The sequence below is a fragment of the Leptidea sinapis genome, chromosome 13, assembly GCF_905404315.1.
Source record: "Leptidea sinapis chromosome 13, ilLepSina1.1, whole genome shotgun sequence".
Lineage (NCBI taxonomy): Eukaryota > Metazoa > Arthropoda > Insecta > Lepidoptera > Pieridae > Leptidea > Leptidea sinapis.
This window is the reverse complement of record NC_066277.1, coordinates 2,261,370-2,282,168: the sequence shown is the minus strand read 5'-3', so window position 1 is coordinate 2,282,168 and position 20,799 is coordinate 2,261,370. Positions and strand designations below refer to the sequence as shown.

The following is a 20,799-nucleotide window of genomic DNA, read 5'->3' as shown; positions in this document are numbered from 1 at the left end:
ATGAAAATAAGAGACGAGACGGACAGCAGGACGTTCAGTTGATGGTAATTGATACGCCCTGCCCATAACAATGCCGGCACTCAGGAATCTTGAAAAACATATAAATTCAGAGCGGCTATACAATTGCGCTCGTCACCTTGAAACATAAAGATGTGAAGTCTCATGTCCAGTAATTTCACTAGCTACGGCGCCCTTCACACTGAAACACAATAATGCTGAAGAGAAATAGGCGCCATTGTGGTACCCATAATCTAGCCGGCATCTTGTGCAAAGGAGCCTCCCACTGGTGAACTCTACCTATAATACTGAAATACTGCAACGGTTCCAATCAAAAATATTTCGAATGATTACTAAGGCTGCATGGTACTACTTTAAAAACGACCCTCAATGTAATAATTAATACTATAAAAACGGAAGAAGCAGCCTTACACAAGCGTATACCAAACCACCCAAAGGAACTTGCTAGGAACTATATGGTAAAAAAGGTTCAAATTAAAAATTCAAGCGTCAGAATATCTAATGGAAACGCAGATATTACATTATCTTTGGGAAAATCACTGGATTTTACCTCAATCACGTCCATAGTATAACTTAAAGTCCAGCTGAGTATTCCAATGCAAGCAGCATACAGGTATAATTAATATACTACAAAAACTTTTAACATAAAAATGTCGACTTTAATACTGGATACACTTTAAAATACAAGGTATCAAAAGAAAAATAAATGTTTTTTACAATATATGCTGTAGACAAACATAATATTAAGATTGAAGACCTGAAAATTGTTGCAAATTGTCGATATACAAGGACATGCTTAAATCAGGTAAATAGAGTGGCTCTATAAAAACGCTTGCTGCCTCGATAGGCGGATGAAACATAAATATTCTTTTCACTGATGACATTTTTTCCGGTAAGCAGTCCAAAGAAGATTCACAAACGATCAGAGAATTGCAACTCAGTCATCATCCTGCGTCAGTCACTATCTGGTGTACCCCCCACACCAGATATATGAAGGAGTCACAAAACAATAATTGAGTGATAAAGGAGTGAAGACTGTACAAAAGTATATCGAGAGACTGTCTTAGATTGTATTTAGAAACTTCTTAGCAATAAATACACTTTTCAAATATGTACCTTATCCTGTCCTTACCCTATCCAAGCTTCTCTGGAAGTCTTAAGATTTTATAAGCGTAGAAGATAGGCCCTCGTCTAGCCCAGATCTAAGCCCCTTGGACAACAAATTATGGTCAGTTTAAGAAGACATAGCCTGCCCTAAATGACATACTGACATAGAATTGCTTAAGAAATAAGCAGTGACAAAATTTCCCATGACACAGTACATAAATCCATAGATTCGTGGATAAACATATTAAAGACCCGCATTAAAACCAAAGCTAGACACTTTGAATATGATTATTTTAATTAAGTGAGACTTCAACAAATACATGTAAATTTTATAAACATTACATTACGTAGAAAAATAACGTAATTTTAAATGTAAATTTTAAATGTTTAGAATCTTGAATTGTTTCACTACACACTACAGTTCCAATACGCCAAATAACGGCTAGGATAAGCTTTGTTCGTTCAAGGTAAGTATTTATTAGCAAGGCTTTCGTATTTTATTGCCATTCGTGAATACTGTGCACTAGAGTTAAATAAATTAAATCGGAAACAAACCCGGAGTATTTATGAAAAATAAAACTAATACACAAGACTCGATAACATCCTCCATTTTGTGAAGTCAATTAAAAAGGGTGGAGCCAATTGGGGCACTGTTGATTATTTTCTTTGACGACTTTAAATACTTGTGTATAAGTAAAGACTTGTGATGGAAAATTTTGAAATAGTAATTCTATTCAGGCATATTGTAAGTTCCCAGACTACTTAGTCTTGGGTTAAACTTTATCAATGATGTACTCGTAATGGGTGGAAATAGGGAAATGAACTAGAAAAACATTATGATTGACATTATAAGTTCACGATATTAAGTTCACGATATATGATTGCTTTTTGCATAAACGCTTCAAACATATCTGCTGGTTAGGAATTAGATCGGCTCCTAGCCAGTACCGACTTACGTAGTAGCTACGGACCCTCCCAAAACATAAAATAAATGATATAAATCTGATTTCAAATTATTTATCCCCAGTTGGTCACTACGCAGCATAAAAATACCACAGGGAAGTTGTACAAACAACTATGAAAAGAACAATTATAAAGTCAAATATCCGGAACAAAAGCATCAACTATTATTAAAATGTTTAATCACTCCGCAATGCCAACAAGGCAACATGCGAGCAAAAAAAAACTATGAAAAAAATTGTTGATTGTGGATTCTTAAAGAGATATATACACTCACAGCTCCCGTAGTTTCGGGGACATTGTTCGAGCACTTTCACAGAACTGGGTCAAGTGTAGGGTAGCAATTACTAAAAAATATTACTCTAGGACAAAGGCGTTTAAGATTCTTGCTTTTGGCATTTTCTTTAAATCGCATTGGTTATTTTTTATGCGGAAGCTGTTAGTTACATTTTATGCCAAGTACTAGTACTTGGAATGTATTATTTGTATATATTAGATCTCCTAAATTATCATTTTTAACGCAAGATCATATATTCTGGTTGTCAATAAAATAAGTCTTTTTGCTTCATATATGTTGTGGATAGTAACTAGCCTTATATTGGGCATTATAGTATTCTTACGGCCGTTCCCAATATTCAGTCTATCTCTTACTTGAGATAAAAATCGTAAGTATCGTTGACTTTTCTGTCCCAATAAACTTATCGACGGAAACTCACCTTATCCGTGCACACTGTCTTACAATGGGACGACGTATAGCTTACAAGCGATATAAAGTTTGTATGGAAAATGCAATTCACGCGTCCCACTATAACGCGATAAAAATGACTTATTGAGTATATTATAATCATAATAACATATGATTTTGCTGTTATAGTCCGGGTATTAAGAAGCTTTATAACAAATAATATAACTTCAGGTATTGTCTTTATTTATATATCCCCTTTTATTGTATTGTGTTATCCCTTTTCTGCTAATTGAGCGGAATATATCCTCGAATGGAATGGACTGATAAAATATACCTTGGACAGTCCCCTACGCGAGTACCTACAACCGAATCTCTTAAAACAGCGAGGTAGGTAGGCTCCTTTGCATACTGTGGTATGGAAATAATAAAATATAATTCAATCATCCTGAACAGTAATAGTAAATTTTTTTGTTAATTCTCTTTGGTCACATATAGTTATCCTATATCACAGTTTGCGTAACAGAAAGAACAGTTTTCATCAGTATTAAATCAGTGATTTAAGACCTACATCCATTTCATTTAATTAATAGAACAGATGCGCTGTTTACTCATAATAATTAATCCAACCAAATACGTATACGGCAAACAGGAGATATAAAAGCAACAATTATTATAAACGAGATTCAATAGAACTGATTAAACAACGAACGAAACTCATTAATAAATCACATAAATCAATTTAATTTGTTTAAACTGCAGCGTGTACAGCACAATTAAATCGAGCCAATTGATAATTAATGTTTAAACAGTGTTTATATTGACGATCAAAACATTCACATGTTTTTCATCACTCGTTACCGTTCATATCATTATTATTTAAGTGCACGTACATTATTTGATGCGATTGTAAATATATCAATAATTGCCTACGCCACAACTTGTATATAGGTATTTACATATTTCGCCTAGTCAAGTTTTCGTTCAATTTTCTTTTGGTTACATTTTTTTACCGTTGAAATACAGTTTGCCAGGATGGAGTTTTATTTTATGAAAATAAGGGACGAGACGAGCAGGACGTTCAGCTGATGGTAACTGTTACGCCCATTTCAATGCACTGCCGTTCAGGATTATTTAAAAACCCAAAAATTCTGAGCGGTACTACAAGTGCGCTCGTCACCTTGAAACATAAGTTGTCAAGTCTAATATGCCTAGTAATTTCACTAGCTACGGCGTCCTTCAGACCGAACCACAGTAATGTTTACACATTACTACTTCACGGCAGAAATAGGCGCCGTTGATATAGCCATAATCTAGCCGGTATCCGGTGCAAAGGAGCCTCCCACTGGTGGTCGTAGAGTGGTATACCGTAGGATTTGTTTTATTCCGGAAGTTGTAGGGCAGACTTGGAAGAAGTTCCTTCAGACTGCGGATGAACCCTAAGTAGGTACACATTTCTATTATTGAATGGATGCCTTGTTCACTGACTTGAAATAACTGAGTTAGAACGGAAATTAACGGTAGGAAACAAACAAAACAATAATCTTAACAGCCTTTTGAAAGATGCGGATCAATACGACATATAAAAGGGGTTGTATAAAACACAGGGGGTTGTGTGCACCGGGGGTTAGTAGATACACAACGCCAAAGGAAGATGATTGGGACATGAGAAGACTTAAGCTTCGTAGTGTAGAGAATACATAGAAGGCGTGTCACCACACACAAACAACAAATTGTGTATAAATGAATCAGCAAGAATTTTATCAAACAGGGCAGTGGTGATCTTGATAATCATAAACTATAAGTTTTTCATTCATTTCATTCGTCCATTTTCGAACGTAGACCACCGTAAAAGATGGCCATAACGATCGATCTTGCGGTGAGTGGATAATGCCGTTCCCAATAAACTATCTACAGATAGAGATAAATTACTACCTTCTACTTTTTGTCTTTAGTTATTATCTATTAATAATCGTATCTGCTGTTAGAACGTAACCGTTGCCGATTATTGAAAAAAAAATACTAACACTGTCTACAGAAACCAGGTGCCGCAATAACGACATCTACTGGCGGGTAGCTCGGTGTCATAAACGAGTGAGCGGCCCCTATCCTCTCGCAAGCACTCAGTCCGCAATACACCGTCTGCCACGCACACTCGCGGAGACACTCCGACGCCTGCGTCCACGATACTGACGGAAACCGCATATCGATAACAACTCAACACTACACAATACACATCCCGCTTTACACACGCAAGTCCCGTGCACTGAGCTCGCATTCCTCAAACTGATGTATCGATAGTATCGATGTGTGATGAATCACTGTGTTGTTCCCACTGTAGTTTCATGTGACTGAGTTAAGGCCCATACACAATATCAAGTTGATAAGCCGTGGTTGATAACGCTATCATACTTTGCGCAATGCTTTATTTATGGACATATCGAAAATGTAACGACAATGTTTTGCGACTAATATAGAGGCGAAATTAATATTGTATCATATATTAAAAATACATAGGTACTAACGTGTCATAGTTGTAATCTATTGTTATTATATTTGATCGCTTATCCTGTATTACTATCGCTTGAGTACCTAACCATACACTTTTTATGGAAAGTGAAAGTGAAAAATACTTTTTTTAATCACAATATTATAAAGTATTTAACATAGAAGTATCGTCACATAATACCAGTGGTTAGTGACCCTGCCTACTGAGCTAGAGGTCCCGGGTTCGAATCCCGGTAGGTAGGCAGACATTTATTTATGATGAATATAGATGTTTGTTTCCAAGTCATGGATGTTTATATGAATTTATGTATGTTTAACTAAATATATTGTATTAAATATATCGTTGTCTTGTACCTATAGTACAGGCTATGCCTAGTGTGGGGCAAGATAATTTGTGTAAGAGTGTGTCAATATTATTATTATTATTAATTTAACTTCTACAGATCTGGTCAGTTAAAGGCAAAGTTTGTGGTCAAACTCATCTATCTATCTTGTATAACACAGTAACTTGGTCGACGGTGATTTGTTCTTAGACTCATGGTGACTAAAGCAAATTCTTTGTGGAAAAGAATATTAATGATATGGAGTAAGTGATCACATAACATATAGAAAGGAAATTACTGCAGAATTTTTCACATGAGCGTCTAAAGCCAGTACCAACTCTAATTTTAAGACAGGTAACGCAAATGTAATTCTTGTACCATAGCGTTACACAAATAGTGCGTTAAAACATAAATTTATTTAAAATTATCAGAGAACAAAATCATTTCCATATGTACAGGCTCCCTTATTGTCAGTTACAGTAATTAGAGTGCATTAGAGCAATTTGAGCAATCGCCAAATTAACAACTACAATTATGTACAAATTTTCCGCTGTTTATTATTTTCGTATCCGGCATATCCATTTGTCTAAGGATCTGGTCGTAGTCTGCAAATGAGTATGTATAGATAAATAGAGATTCCCTCATTGTACAATCAAGTTTTATAAATTCTCAATAATCTGCAGCATTATTTTGTAGATTAGCAATCTTTTTCAGCGGATTTGTCACAATGACGTTTAGGAATATTAATAAAAGTATGTAAATTTTCAATACTTTTACATTACATAGGTATCGATATCGCGGCGCTGTGATGCCAATACCTATTTTGCTAAAATTGTATTTTTTCTAACCCAATTCAAGCAAGTACGTTTTGAAAAAGCTATTGCATTGTCATAAATTGAAAATGATAGCTGCACTATTGCACTGAAAATTCGAAATGTTTGATCTAAAATTATTAGACATAACTCTTACATAATAAGCCAAAACCAATATCTAACATTGAGTTACAAATACATTATATAAGAGATTAATATCATAATATGTGTCATGCATTATTTATAAAATCCATTAATAATTTTAAGCACCAACTCTTTTCAATCAGTTTAGTAATTTCCATATTGTGAAATAAAATGTCAGTTTCACTACTACAAACAAAAAACCACGACGACATTTGTAATTAGGACGTTTAAATTTGTAAATGATTAGGATTATTTATTGACACAAGTTCTTATCTGGACAAACAATGGAGGTATACTAACAGACATCACTCTGATCTACATCAAACGGCGACACTAAGTCCCCAGGCACCGCTGGGAACGGATGACTCGCCGCCGCATTCAAAAACTCCGCCCAGAAACTTCTCATGTCAAAACATCGTCAATTTATCGATAGCCCAACACATCACTACAAATGTCCAACTGCAGCCGTATTCAAAAAAGTTTTCATGACATTCCAAAATTGAATTTGCCGCGTGTTTTCAACAAATATTACAGTTCTGTTTACAAATAACTGGCGGGAAAGTTTCGCGGTGAAAAGCACAGATAAAATATACGAAAACTGTATTGACACAGAGTGAATATATTTACATAAGAATGGAACGTTTCAGGGTAGTTTCTCGTTTGGTATTTAGTTTATTTATTATTTGATCGACGTTGTTTTATATAAGTGCACCGATATGCACGCCGCGGGCGACTGTGTGGCGTTATCACGGGTCTCATCGTATCGTGTGATAAGCCGCACCTTCAACAATTAGGTGGAACAGCTGATAATGTTTATTCGAAACCCGAGTTTTGAAACTCTATAGTTCAGTTTATTATCATCGTGAAAGTTACAGATGCACTGACACTTACATATGTGTAACATCTACTATATGTGATTACGAGATTGAACCAGCCGGCCTCCGGTGCAAAGGAGCCACTTTGCACCGGAGGCCGGCTAGGTTATGGGCGTGGTAACGGCGCCTATGTCTGACGTGAAGCAGTATGTGTAAGCATTATTGTGTTGTTAAATTACTGGGCAAATGAGACTTAACATATTATGTCTCAAGGAGACGAGCGCAGGTGTAGTGGCGCTCAGTATTTTTGGTATTTTTCAATAATCCTGAGCGGCACTGCATTGTAATGGACAGGGCGTATCAATTACCATCAGCTGAACGTCCTGTTTGTATCGTCTCTTATTGTCATAAAACAAAAAACTAAAGCTGTTGTTATGAATTTCGTTAACGCCATGCCATTGGCTAACCATAATTGAAATTAAATAGTATTTATCGATGACAAAATAATGAATCTAAAGATATAAAGGTAAATCTATTTATCCATGAAGGTGTGTTAATTGAATATTCTCAGAACTATTCAGTTCTTATTGATAGAAGATGAATATGACTTTATCATTACTACACTAGCTACAGCTAGTGTACTTCCAATCTGAAAATGTCACAGGAATGCATTTCTGTACAAGCAATATGTTATAGTATTCAACCATTAATATTTACATAACAGGAGCGGAGCACAAATGAGAATTCAGGAATTTATTCAACATAATATAATTCACTCCATACAACAATACATACAAATATAATGAAACGTAAATATCACAACACGCTTTATATCGCGGGGTAATGATAATTGTTTAATAAATAATTCAATGTCGGTGAATCCAAAGATAATAGAAAAACAAAGTAGGTCAGACGACAATCTCTGTTTTCCTGTTGGCTGTGGTTTAATGTTATATGCGATGATGAATATCAGAGCGACAACTGTTTTGATAAAAATTATTTATTTTGCGTTCTGTACTAAATCATATCTCTTTTATTGGTTCTGGAACTCTAAAAGATATAATTGTGCGCCATGCCATGAGATGCAACATGCTGGCGCGCAGGTTGTTTAAATGTAAATATCTGGACGACCGAGCCTTGCTCGGATGTTTAAGATAGTACAAAACTCGAAAAAAAAAAAACAAAAACTAATACGAACCGGGTTGTTCTGCTTTCCGGATCCCATGTCACATCTGAGCTATTATAGGCTTGTACATAGTGGCGAAATTTACTTTTGTAAGGTAATGTTATTGTAGCTGTTTCTCATTAAAACACGGATGAATTTACATTTTTTAAAATTGAAACCTAGCTACTCGTAGATCCATTTCTCGCCCAAGAAACTACCTGTATACTAAATTTCATGAAAATCTTTGGAGCCGTTTCCGAGATTCAGATTATATTATACATATATACAAGAATTGCTCGTGATCCTATCTAAAACTTCTCACTTTATTATTGAAACAAAACTTAAAACGCTTAGGATTCATGAAAAACCCAAAAATTCTGAGCGGCGCTACAATTGCGATATTCACCTCGAGACATAAGATGATAAGTCTCATTTGCCCAGTAGTTTCACTAGCTAGGGGAGCCGCCCTTCAGACCGAAACACAGTAATGTTAAATAAAACCACATTTACTATTGATTAACTAATATAAACAAGCAATATATTTTTATCAGGCGAAAGACGTCCATTTTCGAACGTAGACCACCGTAAAAGATGGCCATAACGATCGATCTTGCGGTGAGTGGATAATGCCGTTCCCAATAAACTATCTACAGATAGAGATAAATTACTACCTTCTACTGTCAGTAATTAGCAGTCAATAATACGAAGCTGTCCAAATATACCCGATAAGTCATTCTTATCGCCTTATATTGGGACGCGTGAATTGCAATTTCCATACAAACTTTATATCGCTGGTAAGCTATACGTCTTCCCATTGACAGACAGCGTGCACGGATAAGGTGAGTTACCGTCGATAAGTTTATTGGGTCAGAAAAGTTAACGATTGTTACGACTTTTAACGCAAGTAAGAGATAGACTGAATATTGGTAACGGCCGTTAGTAGAAAATCTCGTTTATCTTGGTTTAAGATGTCTTCTATTTCGCATTCTATACTAGAGCAAGGATATGCCTTCATTAGCATTGGCTTTTTTTGCTCATTGCAATGAAATATTATAATAATTCTAAGCTGATCCGGCAAACATTCCTTTGCCATATCAATTAATGTAAAAAAATGCAATACAAAAAAAAATGGGGCGTATCCTTTAAGACATACGGCTATAAAAATAGTTTACGACCTGCCGAATATACACAAATAAATTCATAATAATCAATGCAGCCGTTTCGGAGAGTATGGCAACTATAATTTTGACACGAGAATTTTATAAATATACACATAGTTCACGCACACACATAAGGGAACAAACATATATTATCAGCATTAGACAAAATGTTGACTAAAGTTGACTTTGATAAAAAATTATAATGATGAAAATCGGCTTAAGGAATTTGGTAAGTTTGTTGATTTACTTTCAATAACTTTCGGCTCACCCTTCCTGTTCGTTTGTCGAAGTTGTTTCCTTTTTAGTGGCTTTCCCTGATCACAAAGTAACGAAAACAGCTCTACAAAGCAATCCTCATTTTTGTTACGAACCATTTTTATTAAAATAAATTCTTTCGAAAAATCGTAGATCACGAACTTTATCGATAAAACATTTCTTTAAAAGGCATTATAAATTTAAAAAAATAATGTTGCAACACTTGAATTCGCGTCACGTCCCGCTCACTGTTCAGCGTTCATTATCGTTCCTTCGAAATTTAAATTTCAAACATCACGTACCAAAGACAAATGCTAGACTGTCGGCAAATTTGCAAAAATATCGATCCGACGTGATATATTGGTATCTGCGTCCTAGTTTCCCGCCGATAAAATGTGAATATCGAATACAAGGCCAGACCGAATCTCAATCTTCGGCAAAGGGTGAGCGTTGAATGAATAATTGGCGTATTTGCAAATATAATAATATTACGTGAAGGATTATCGTGTTTTCGCTTCCATATAGATAATGTATTTAAAGCAAACGCTGGTTATGCCATTGTTTCAAGGTTTGGTATTTAAAGTGAAAAAAATCAGTGAACCACTGGCATATGCCATTGTCAAGCAATATGCTTGGCTTGACAATGCACGAGAAGGTACATAAAACATGAAGTCAATATTCACAATATTGACTTCATTAAAGCGCACACGCTTTGTGGATAGTTAGATTTTATCAAAATTACATTACTCAGTAACACACTATTATTAGGCTTACCAAGGACCGTTATTATGACACATTCTATTTATGGCGTGAAAAAGATACTTTAAAACGATTAAAGCTTTACGGAGATATGAGATAAGGGACGAAAAGAACGCACGCTAATTGTTTTAGCATGACTTCAAGATGAGCGTGGCATGAATGGGACAGGAATGTGTTCCGTCATCACGATTGATCAATCTATTCACAGACAATAGCATAACAGATCTGATAGATAGTTTGTATAGTTTACGAATGAATAATCATTAGAAAGTGTCATCTGTTCGCTGATGATTTTATGTAATTCACCTTCAAAAGAACTTTAGAACATGGATAAGAAAAGGATGAAAACAAACGTATACACGTAACTAAAAAAAAATAAAGTTTTAAAATATGTTAAGTAATTTTAATGTTTGTGCAACGGATAAAATGGGTAACTGATAGGTATATAATACTTACGAACTCGAATAGCGTCATTATGTAACACAGAACCTGGTTCTTACCTGAAACAAAATTAAAATCATATAATATGTACAATTACTTATTCTAAAATAAACACCTTATAATCTGAAGATTTACTTTTCTTCATTGGAAGCAGCAAACATTGGCCTCAATACTTTATTCTAACATTATCATTTCTTTCGCGAGCATAAATTTGTTTGTTGGCAACCCATTTATGTGCCGCCACTGGTCGTAAATTTATTACAGTGTATCAGTTCACAGGGTATACCATATCTGGTTGTATTTGCTGTTAAACGAGTATATTCTGAGTGCAACCAATGTTTACTTAATATACTCCGAGGGCACAGAAGCACTGCAATACCAAATGTAAAGCTGTGAAGTTGAAGTTTGCACGTTTTAACCCTAGTTTTTGTTCCCGAGTAATCAAAGTGAAAATAATAATTCGATCATCCGCTTATTTATGCTGTTATATTAATAGATTCCTGATTAAAGTTGTTAAGTCTTAAGAATTTCTTATCTTTTGCAATATTGCAAATATAATTTGGTTAAGATATGAAGTGGATTGTTGACTAAATATTGTTTCCATTATAATTTATTTTTTATGAGGGCAAATGAGCGTACGGGTCACCTGATGTTAGGTGATCACTGCCGCATACATTCTCTTGCAACACCAGAGGACTGACAGGAGCGTTGCTCGCCTCTTAGAAAAGTGTACGCGCTTTTTGTACCCATGTCGTATCGTAATGGAAACACGGCACAAGGAATCTCATTCCACAGCAACAATGCTGTAAGGAAGTTCCTTGAAAACCGCATTGTGAAGCAACGCCCCACATCCAGATGGTGGCAATGATATCCTAATTTGTGACGTATCGTGCGAAGGTGGTGTGTGGTGGTGGTGTGAGTCAACCCACGAGTGTCGAAAATGTCATTTTTCACATCAAGTATATCAAGAACTGATAGAGATTAAATTTAACATATTAGGAATTCTGGGCGATCTAAATACACCCATTTGTATTTATTTATAAGAAGATATGATACGCCCTGCCCTGAATTTTGATTGAACTCAAAATTCTGAGCGGAATAGCAATTAAGCTCGTCACTTTGAGACAGAAGATGTTAAGTGTCCATAAGCCCAGTAATTTCACTAGCTACGGCGCCCGTAAATAATAATGCTTGCACATTGGTGCTTTACGGCGCCGTTGTAGTCCCCACCTGGTCGGTATCGTGTGCAATGAAGCCACCCACTGCTAAATTAGGTTAGGTTATGAACTTCATTATATTATAACCAAAGTAAGTATTAAAAGCCTATAAGTTAATACTGGGTCACCAATGCCTTTTTTAGGATTTCGTACTTTAACAGGAAAAATTGGAACCTATATCATAAGTTGGATCTCTTTGTCTGTCTGTCAGACAGACAAAGAGCTAGATTTTGGGTACGCATGGAGGTATCTCGAATATCGGTATATAATGTCTCTTGGAGCTGTGAAAAAATCAAACTTCTTAGTATCTAACGTAAAAAAAAGATACGGTCGCTTATGTAGCAAAAAAGTCTATTTCGACACTCTCGAGGGAATCAAAATTTATAGGGTATTGTTGACATAGAACTATAAAATGCGGCAAATAGTAGCGTCTTGTACAAGTGTGGAAAAAACTCTCAACTCTATACATTTGTGATTATACACTGGCCTGCAAAAGTAAGTATCACACTTTTCAAATTAATTTTTTTTCTTAACTGTAGAAGGTTAAGATTAAAAACGTTTTGTTGCAAATTTTATAGGCTTTAATTCTTAGAAACTGAAATTATACATTAGTAACATTTTTAACTTATAAATGATAAAACAATGAAAATAGACATTTTTAGTTAAGTGTAAAAAAATTCAACTAAAATGTATTACATGTTATTGAATTTTTAATAACTGGTATTGCCTCCTCGAGCTCTGATTACAGCTTCGAGCCGGTTCGGCATACTGAACACTAGGTTTCGGAGCCGATGTTGGGGAATATTCTCCCATTCTTCTACCAGCGCCTGCTTTAGTGCCCTGAGTGTAGTAGGTGGTGGTCTGCGATTTCTGACTAGCCTCCCAAGCTCATCCCAGGCGTGTTCAATCGGGTTGAGATCAGGACTTCTTGATGGCCAAGCCATCACGCTGATACCGACCTCCTGAATATACTCTTGTACGATATGAGCCGTGTGTGGCCGGGCATTATCATGTATCAGCATCGATCCATCACCCATATTTGCTAAATACGGCCCTGCATACTCATTGAGAATCTCTTGAGCATATCTTTGCCCAGTGAGGGTGCCATTTTCTATGGCTACTAGCTCTGTGCGACCTTCTGAGGATATGCCAGCCCATACATCACTGCCTCCACCGTATTGGACTCTTTCTGAGATGCAGGCTTGAAGGTATCGCTCACCAGGTCGCCTGTAAACACTTCGCCTTCCATCAGAAGTGTAAAGGGAGAATCGAGACTCATCTGCAAACAAAATTCTTGACCATTCTTCTTCATCCCACTGCATGTGTTCACGGGCGTATCGCAGTCTCGCTACTCGATGCTGTCTCTCGAGTTTTGGGCCACTCACTGGTCTTCGGGGTTTCAAATTTGCTTCAGCAAGTCTTCTCCTCACTGTACTATCACTAATGTAGTCCCTCCGGGTCTGAAGTAGCTGTTGCTGGACTTCAACTGCATTTTGGTGGCGATTTCTTAACACAGTGGAAATAATATAACGATCTTCTCGGGCACTGGTACACCTGGGTCTGCCATTACAAGGTCTCCTCAGATGGTGTCCAGTCTCTTCGTACCTTCGCTTTACCTTCTGGACCGTTCGTACCGTCACACCCACCATTCTTGCAGTGCGACGCATACTGATGCCTAGTTCCAGAAAAGCCATGATCCTAGCACATTCTTCAACTGAAAAAGGCATGATAAATAAATTTTATGTGCTTTTATCATAAATTTTTAAAACAAGACCCATCGATCTCGAAAAAAATTTAAAACAGAAAGAAAAATGTGAATGGTAAAATTGTAATTCGGAAACGTCCACTTTGAAAAAGGAATGGTTTTGTTTTTGAAGTTTTTTTCAGCCAATTCTTACAAGAAGGTTACCAACTATAAATATTTTATGTACAAAATTTAATTCTCTTTGGAGTCCTTTTTATTTTGAAAGTATATCTTGTGAATTTAAAACGTTATCCCAATTTTAAAAGTGTGATACTTACTTTTGCAGGCCAGTGTATTATAAAAAACATGTAAGTAGAATCATAATGAAATAATTTTTTACATTGTTTAAAGTGTTCCGTGTACCATATTAACTTCTTGGAAGTATATTAGGTCGCTCCTAGGAACGAGAACAAAGTAATAAAACGCCGGCAAATTCCCAGTACACTGCTAATATTTTTATGAGCATGCACTTTATAGCGTCCTGAATTTCTTTTATATCGTTAATCATATAAGGAGGTCAGCAGTTTTCAATTATAAACACGATATTAAATTGTTGTTATATTTATAGTCTGCAAGGATCACAAATAAATATTCGTATACTTATAACCGGTCCAATAAGCTAACAAGTTCGCGATAGTACAGCACAAGCTCAAACCCCATTCCCACCATCTGGCTGTGTGGTGTTTTTCATAGCGCTGTTGTTAAGGTACGTTGGTAAGGTTTTTTCACTCACAACTCAATATGGATATTTTTTATGGAGGACAAGCGTACGGGTTACTTAATGTGATGTGATCACCGACGTCCACTTCTCTTGCAACATGAAAAGAATCACAGAAGTGTTGCCGGTCTTAATGAATCAAAATTCTTTCCGCGAAATTTTTATGTACATATACTAGTCAAACAAAATAAGTGCCACCACGTTTTTACAGTATTCTCATGAATTCTTGAGGTTTAAAGGTTGATCAATGTTTCAGTTGGATAAATTGATTGATTTTTATTGTAGACAGCATAAAATAATGATGCATTCCATTAAAAAAAGAAATTTGCTCCAATTTTTCTAAAAATTGAAATTTTTGCAAAAATAATAAGTGAGGAAAAAAATCTGAAAAAAAAAACATAAAATGTTTCTTGATTTATGACTTTTCTCAATATCTAGTATGCCGTCCTCGATTACTAATGCACTCTTGAAGCCTAGAAGGTACATTCTCCACCAGGTGAACCACTGTTTCTTGAGGAATTTGTTCCCAGCTTGATTTCAGTGCCAACACCTGTATACCAGCCTCCTCTAGGGCTTCTCTGGTGGCCCTAGCTGTATGAGCGCGAGCATTATCGTGCATCAGATGGAATCTTGCGCCGATTCTATGTGCATATGAGACCACATGGGGTCTTATGATCTCCTCGATGTAACATTGAGCTGTTATTGTGCCTTCGTTTAGAATTACCAGCTCGGTTCTGCCTGACATAGAGATTCCTCCCCATACCATTGGGGCCCCCAAATCTGTCACTTTCATGGATGCAAGCATCCGAAAATCGCTCACCTTCACGCCTCCAGACCCTAATGCGACGGTCATCACTAAAAAATTTAACTTTGCACTCATCCGTAAACAATACAGTCCTCCAATCATTCATATCCCACGCCAGATGCTGCCTTGCGTATGATAATCGGTTTGCACGATGAGCACTTGTTAATTGTATCCTCACTACACGTCTCCTGGAAAACTGCTGGTCTTCGTGTAAACGATTTCTAATAGTTTGATAACTAACACGTGTACCGGGCGCCTGCTGCAAACGGTTTTGTAACGAACGGGCTGTTAATCAGCGTTCTCTACGCGCAGTCAAGCGCACGTAGCGGTCCTCCTGTGCTGTAGTTGCTCGAACTCTGCCAGATCCCCGTCTCCTGGTTAGTCTCCCAGTCTCTTGAAAACGATTCCAAGCATTCTGGATCGGTCGCCGGGAAAAACCCAGCTGCAACTCCACAGAATGCTGCGAATGGCCTTCTTGAAGCAACGTTACGGCCCTAGTTACGGTTGGCAAGTCCATATGACTTCGAATTCTCGGCATAACTTTTTTAAAATGTTAATTCAGCCACTAGTCAAACGAAACTTACAGTGTTCCTGAGAGAATCGTCAATTTGACTGAGTTGAAATCCGTCTTAAAATCGGGTAGAATCAAGTGGTTGCAATAAATTATGTAAAACTACCCACTTTAAACAATTATGCGGGTGGAATGCTCAAAAAAAGTGTGTAAACAAATAAGGTAACACCACAATAAAGTATCAGCTACTTGAGAATGCATAAAAAATAAATTATCGCTAGCGAGGCTAAAAAAATCAAGTGGCCCTTATTTTGTTTTGACTAGTATATAAATAAGGGATCCTCCACAATAGTGGAAATAAAATTAAAATATGTCAGTAAACAAACTTTAATCTTACTAGTTAAATTAACACAAATTTTCGGGTGGCATTATTATTTCTGACATTATTAATCGGATATTCTTGCAATTATTTAGACGCACGACTACTAAATTAGCTTCATGTGACTGCAGATATAATTTCACTTTTTATTCTATTCAAAAACAGTGAACTTTACTCAGCTGTTCCATCATACTGTAAGACTTAAATATGAGGAGAATGTACGTGTTTCTACAAGGCTAAGTACACAGTTGTGAAGCAGATGTTCTCCGAGAAACTTAGAAATTACAAGAAAACTTGCCTTCAGGTTTGATATTCTAACTCAACGTTTTACAGCACGCTTTTATTAGCTTTGTATGTATGTATCTATGTAACGGAATACTTCAACGTTACTTTCAACCCCTTTAAAACGTCGGACTTATTCGAAACTGCACACAACCCAAGAATCGATGACAATGCAAAAATTTCAATAGTCCGTTTCATTGACCTTGTCAGGATTAGCGATTTTCTTTATAACCCGTAGCGTATGTGTGCCAGCCTAGCGAATCACTCGATTGTACGAAATGTGCACTCATTGATAGATTGACAGATGACGGCTATAATCTTGTAAAATACGGAGATAGCAGAGATCCCCGACGTTTCAAGCAACTGTTCGCTTTCATTCTTAGCCAGACTATAATTCGTTGCCAATCACCATACTGTAATTACTACTACTTCAATTAATAAATAAATAAAACTTAAAGAACACGCTTATGCAGATAAAAACTTAAAAATAGAAAATAATTTTCAATAAGTTCAAATTAGGAATAGTGTAATTTCCACAACATAAATATATATATAATTTTATTATTTAAAAAAAGGTTCTCAATTCGTTGACACCGATTCCAAAAATAATAATAATCGTAACTAGAATAATTAGATAAATTAATTAGATTCTATAAAAATAGGCAATTATTTCTATACCTTTAAGTGCATTATATACTTGTTTTGGAATAGTGTTTATGGAGTCGGTTGTTTTTTTTTTGTTTATTTTTTTTTAAATTTATTTTGTGATTAAGAACTTCTCGTATACATATACGAAGACAATCAAATTTTCTTAACAGTACTATTATAAAATTAATTCCGTGTATAATTTGTTAATATTGTTACTTTAATTTTATTTTACTTTCTTTTAAATTTAGTATTGATAAATTTGTAGTTTTTTAGTTAAATTATTATTTTACAGTTGTATATAGTGTCTTCAAAATTTGTAATAGTAATGCCAATGATGACTACCAAGATAATGGTTTACTGTTAATCATACGTTTATTTGATCCCACGATACAGTCTCCGACTAGTGTGGTGATTCAATGGCAATCATAATTTAGTCATACTTATATATAAGCTTGTAAAATATTTGAAGTTAATGTAATTTATGTAAAAAGATCAATTTAAATAAATTATTCTTATTCTTAATGAGCAATGTCAAAAGTAGGTGTTCAAGACGTGGTACCAATTCAGGAACATAAAGTTAAGGGAGTCTCTCGCATATGTAAGCTTCACAGAGAAACTTCCCGAGCTCGATAAACTTGCTCCCTGTCCGCCAAAAAGGACAACTTATTAATCTCATATAACACGACCCGCCCCAGTTTAACTTGGACGAGCTTTTGTGACACACGGTAATGTACAACAAATTACAATAATTTTTTTATTTAAATAAAATTGAAGTATCCAATAACATGTACATACAAACACGTATATCTATCAAGATATTACTATACTTTTGATATGAAATGATAAGGGTGGACCTATCCCATAATATTTTATTTTTCTGACAATATTTTTTTATTTTTATTTTATTATGATTCAGCATTAAAAATACATACAACTTAAGACTTTTACCCGTCTACGATCAACACCTATTTTTGTACCGCGATGTTTATATTATTCTGTTCCATCCACAGATCCGCAAGATGGCATTCGAATATTATAATTAATTTAGTACGATAAATTTTATGTACGATATATTTGGTAGGTCTGAGAATCGGTCGTCAACTATTTTTTATACTCCAAAAATTTTAATTATAGAATTTCTTTTGTTATTTTTTATGAAAATACAACGTTTGCTGCGTCAGCTAGTATATATATATAATAATAAAATCTTAAAAAAGTAAAAACTGTACAGTAAGTAACACCGAGTCCAAAAAAGTACTTTATAGAGTTTATGTCCAATTGTAGGATATGCTACTGAATAGATTTAATTCGAATTTTGTATAATTATTAACAAGAGATTGGGAGATCATATAGGCTACATATTGTTACGTTAGATTCAGGCATACTTGGTGATGCTTAATACGATAGATTCATGAAGTAATAGTATAGGCTATATAGCATTAAATTGATCTCTCATGAAGCCTATTTTTAACAACTAAGTCGGAAAAAAAGTGCTTCAGAAGTTCGTCACCTTTTTCAATATATAAATACATTTTACACTATTCTACTAAAGAAGTGCCAAGGATCAATAAAATAAAATATAATTTTATAATTATAAGTGCGTGTTATTATTGCATGCATGTGTATTGTACAAAAAACCAAAGGGTATTTTATGTCGAAGATATAGAAGTGTACGCGGGCAAACACAACTAGTTTTAATATATCAGGGATATACTAGGGAACAAGGAATGAATTATAATGAAAATTGACAAAAAATACAGTATTGCCGAGCGAAACGAAATTTATTTTAGGAAATCGAATAAGGAATAACGATCCTGAAGCCGATTAAATCGCAAGAGAACAGCTATTTTATCAATAAAAATCGGCATCCATTGGGGACACTGAATCAGTTGGAATGTAAGTTGTGAATTAATAGATATATCTTCGTGTTTGGCCCGAGATATCCACCGGAGCGTGACCGCCTTACTAACTTCCGCAGCCTCCGAGTGATTGGCCGCGCCTCCCCGCGATCTTACTGTACGAACAGCTCTATTGATAATATCGCGACCTCTTAATCTATGTCTGTTTACACCTGAGTAGTTAGCTGTATATTTTTGCTTATTAAATTATTAATTTAATCGTTTATATTGATACCTTGTACCAAAAATAAAATACTTTCCATTTTTGTAGATTTTTTCTATTCTTTTCAGCAAGCGCTTTCATTTGATATCATGGGTCTGCGTGAAAATGTGTCGTGTTGAATTGGTCTTGTTAAGAACCGATACTGAGATACTTTAAAACCGACTACCATTATTCAAATATTTGTATTCAAACTTGGATATAAAATCACTTATTGAACGTCATATAACGTTTACAAATCAACGATTTCTAAGTCCGGTCCATGTATGTTGTCGTAAATAGATCGAGTGCATAATCAAACATAAGTCATCCGATAAACCGGATGCGGGATCATGCGAGCGTACGTCCGGCTCGGCGACGGACCGGACGTCAAGTATCCGGTTTCAAATGTACAATCGATACCCAGTTAACTAACTTCGTACAACGATTTTGGTGCTATTTTAGGCGCGGTTCTAAATCTATTTACTCACAAGTTCGGTGATAAATAAATAAAGTAAACTGGTACCGCAATTGACTAAACAAATAAAGTAGTAATAAATAGACGAAGAAGTTTTGAAGTAAATAACCCTCAAGGCCACAGTAATTGATTTTAAATTTTGAATGAAATTTTTGTATTCCACCCAGTATGTTTTATATTATAGCGTTCGGGAAGCTCCGTAAAATCTTCTTCTTCTCGTAAAGCTTCCCAAATACCACAGTGTCTGAAGACGAAGGTTTATTAACCAGTGTGTGTTGCCAGTAAATACTGAACGAAGACGTGTCACTAACTGTGGACCCACCTGGTCGCTCAGAGGGCACAATGGTGATGGCTATGCTCAGAGTATCCCTGCAAGATCGAATCAGAAGTGAGGAGATACGTAGAAGAACCAAAGTCACCAACATAGCCCAGATGGATGCGAAACTGTCGAATGGCGACCACGTACCGGAAGATGCTATGTTGGTAGGCCCTACAGAAGATGGGCCGATGATCTGGTCAAGATTGCCCGAACAGGTTGGATGAGGACAACGCGGGACCATTCGTCATGGCGATCTTCGGGAGACGCTTTTGTCCAGCAGTGTACCCGACAAATGTTGTTCTGTTCATAATCAAAGAAAAACTAATAATTTTCGTAAATCCCGTTCTTAGCTGACCTCTACTCCACCAAAAGGAATATTTCTACAAAATTTCAAGGCTTTATGCTTCCGAAGATATCGTGTTGAGTCAATACATAGGTGGAAATCTGTTATA

At 35.7% G+C, this 20,799-nt stretch overlaps 1 protein-coding gene across 11 annotated transcripts in view; it reads right to left on the bottom strand.

Annotated features, from left to right (window-relative positions):
- The window catches only part of LOC126967697 (atypical protein kinase C), a 215,798-nt gene that overhangs the window by 40,524 nt on the left and 154,475 nt on the right, over nt 1-20,799 (bottom strand). Inside the window, exon 1 of one of the 11 annotated variants that reach the window (XM_050812297.1) lies at nt 9,963-10,223. The exons of 7 other annotated variants lie outside the window; for them this stretch is intronic. In XM_050812297.1, the coding sequence (XP_050668254.1) occupies nt 9,963-10,068 (106 nt within the window). In that variant the 5' untranslated portion in view covers nt 10,069-10,223. Of the gene's footprint in view, nt 1-4,794; nt 4,980-6,854; nt 7,087-9,941; nt 10,224-20,799 lie in introns of those variants that run through there. 3 more of the 11 variants (XM_050812296.1, XM_050812298.1, XM_050812295.1) reach the window with 3 other exon arrangements.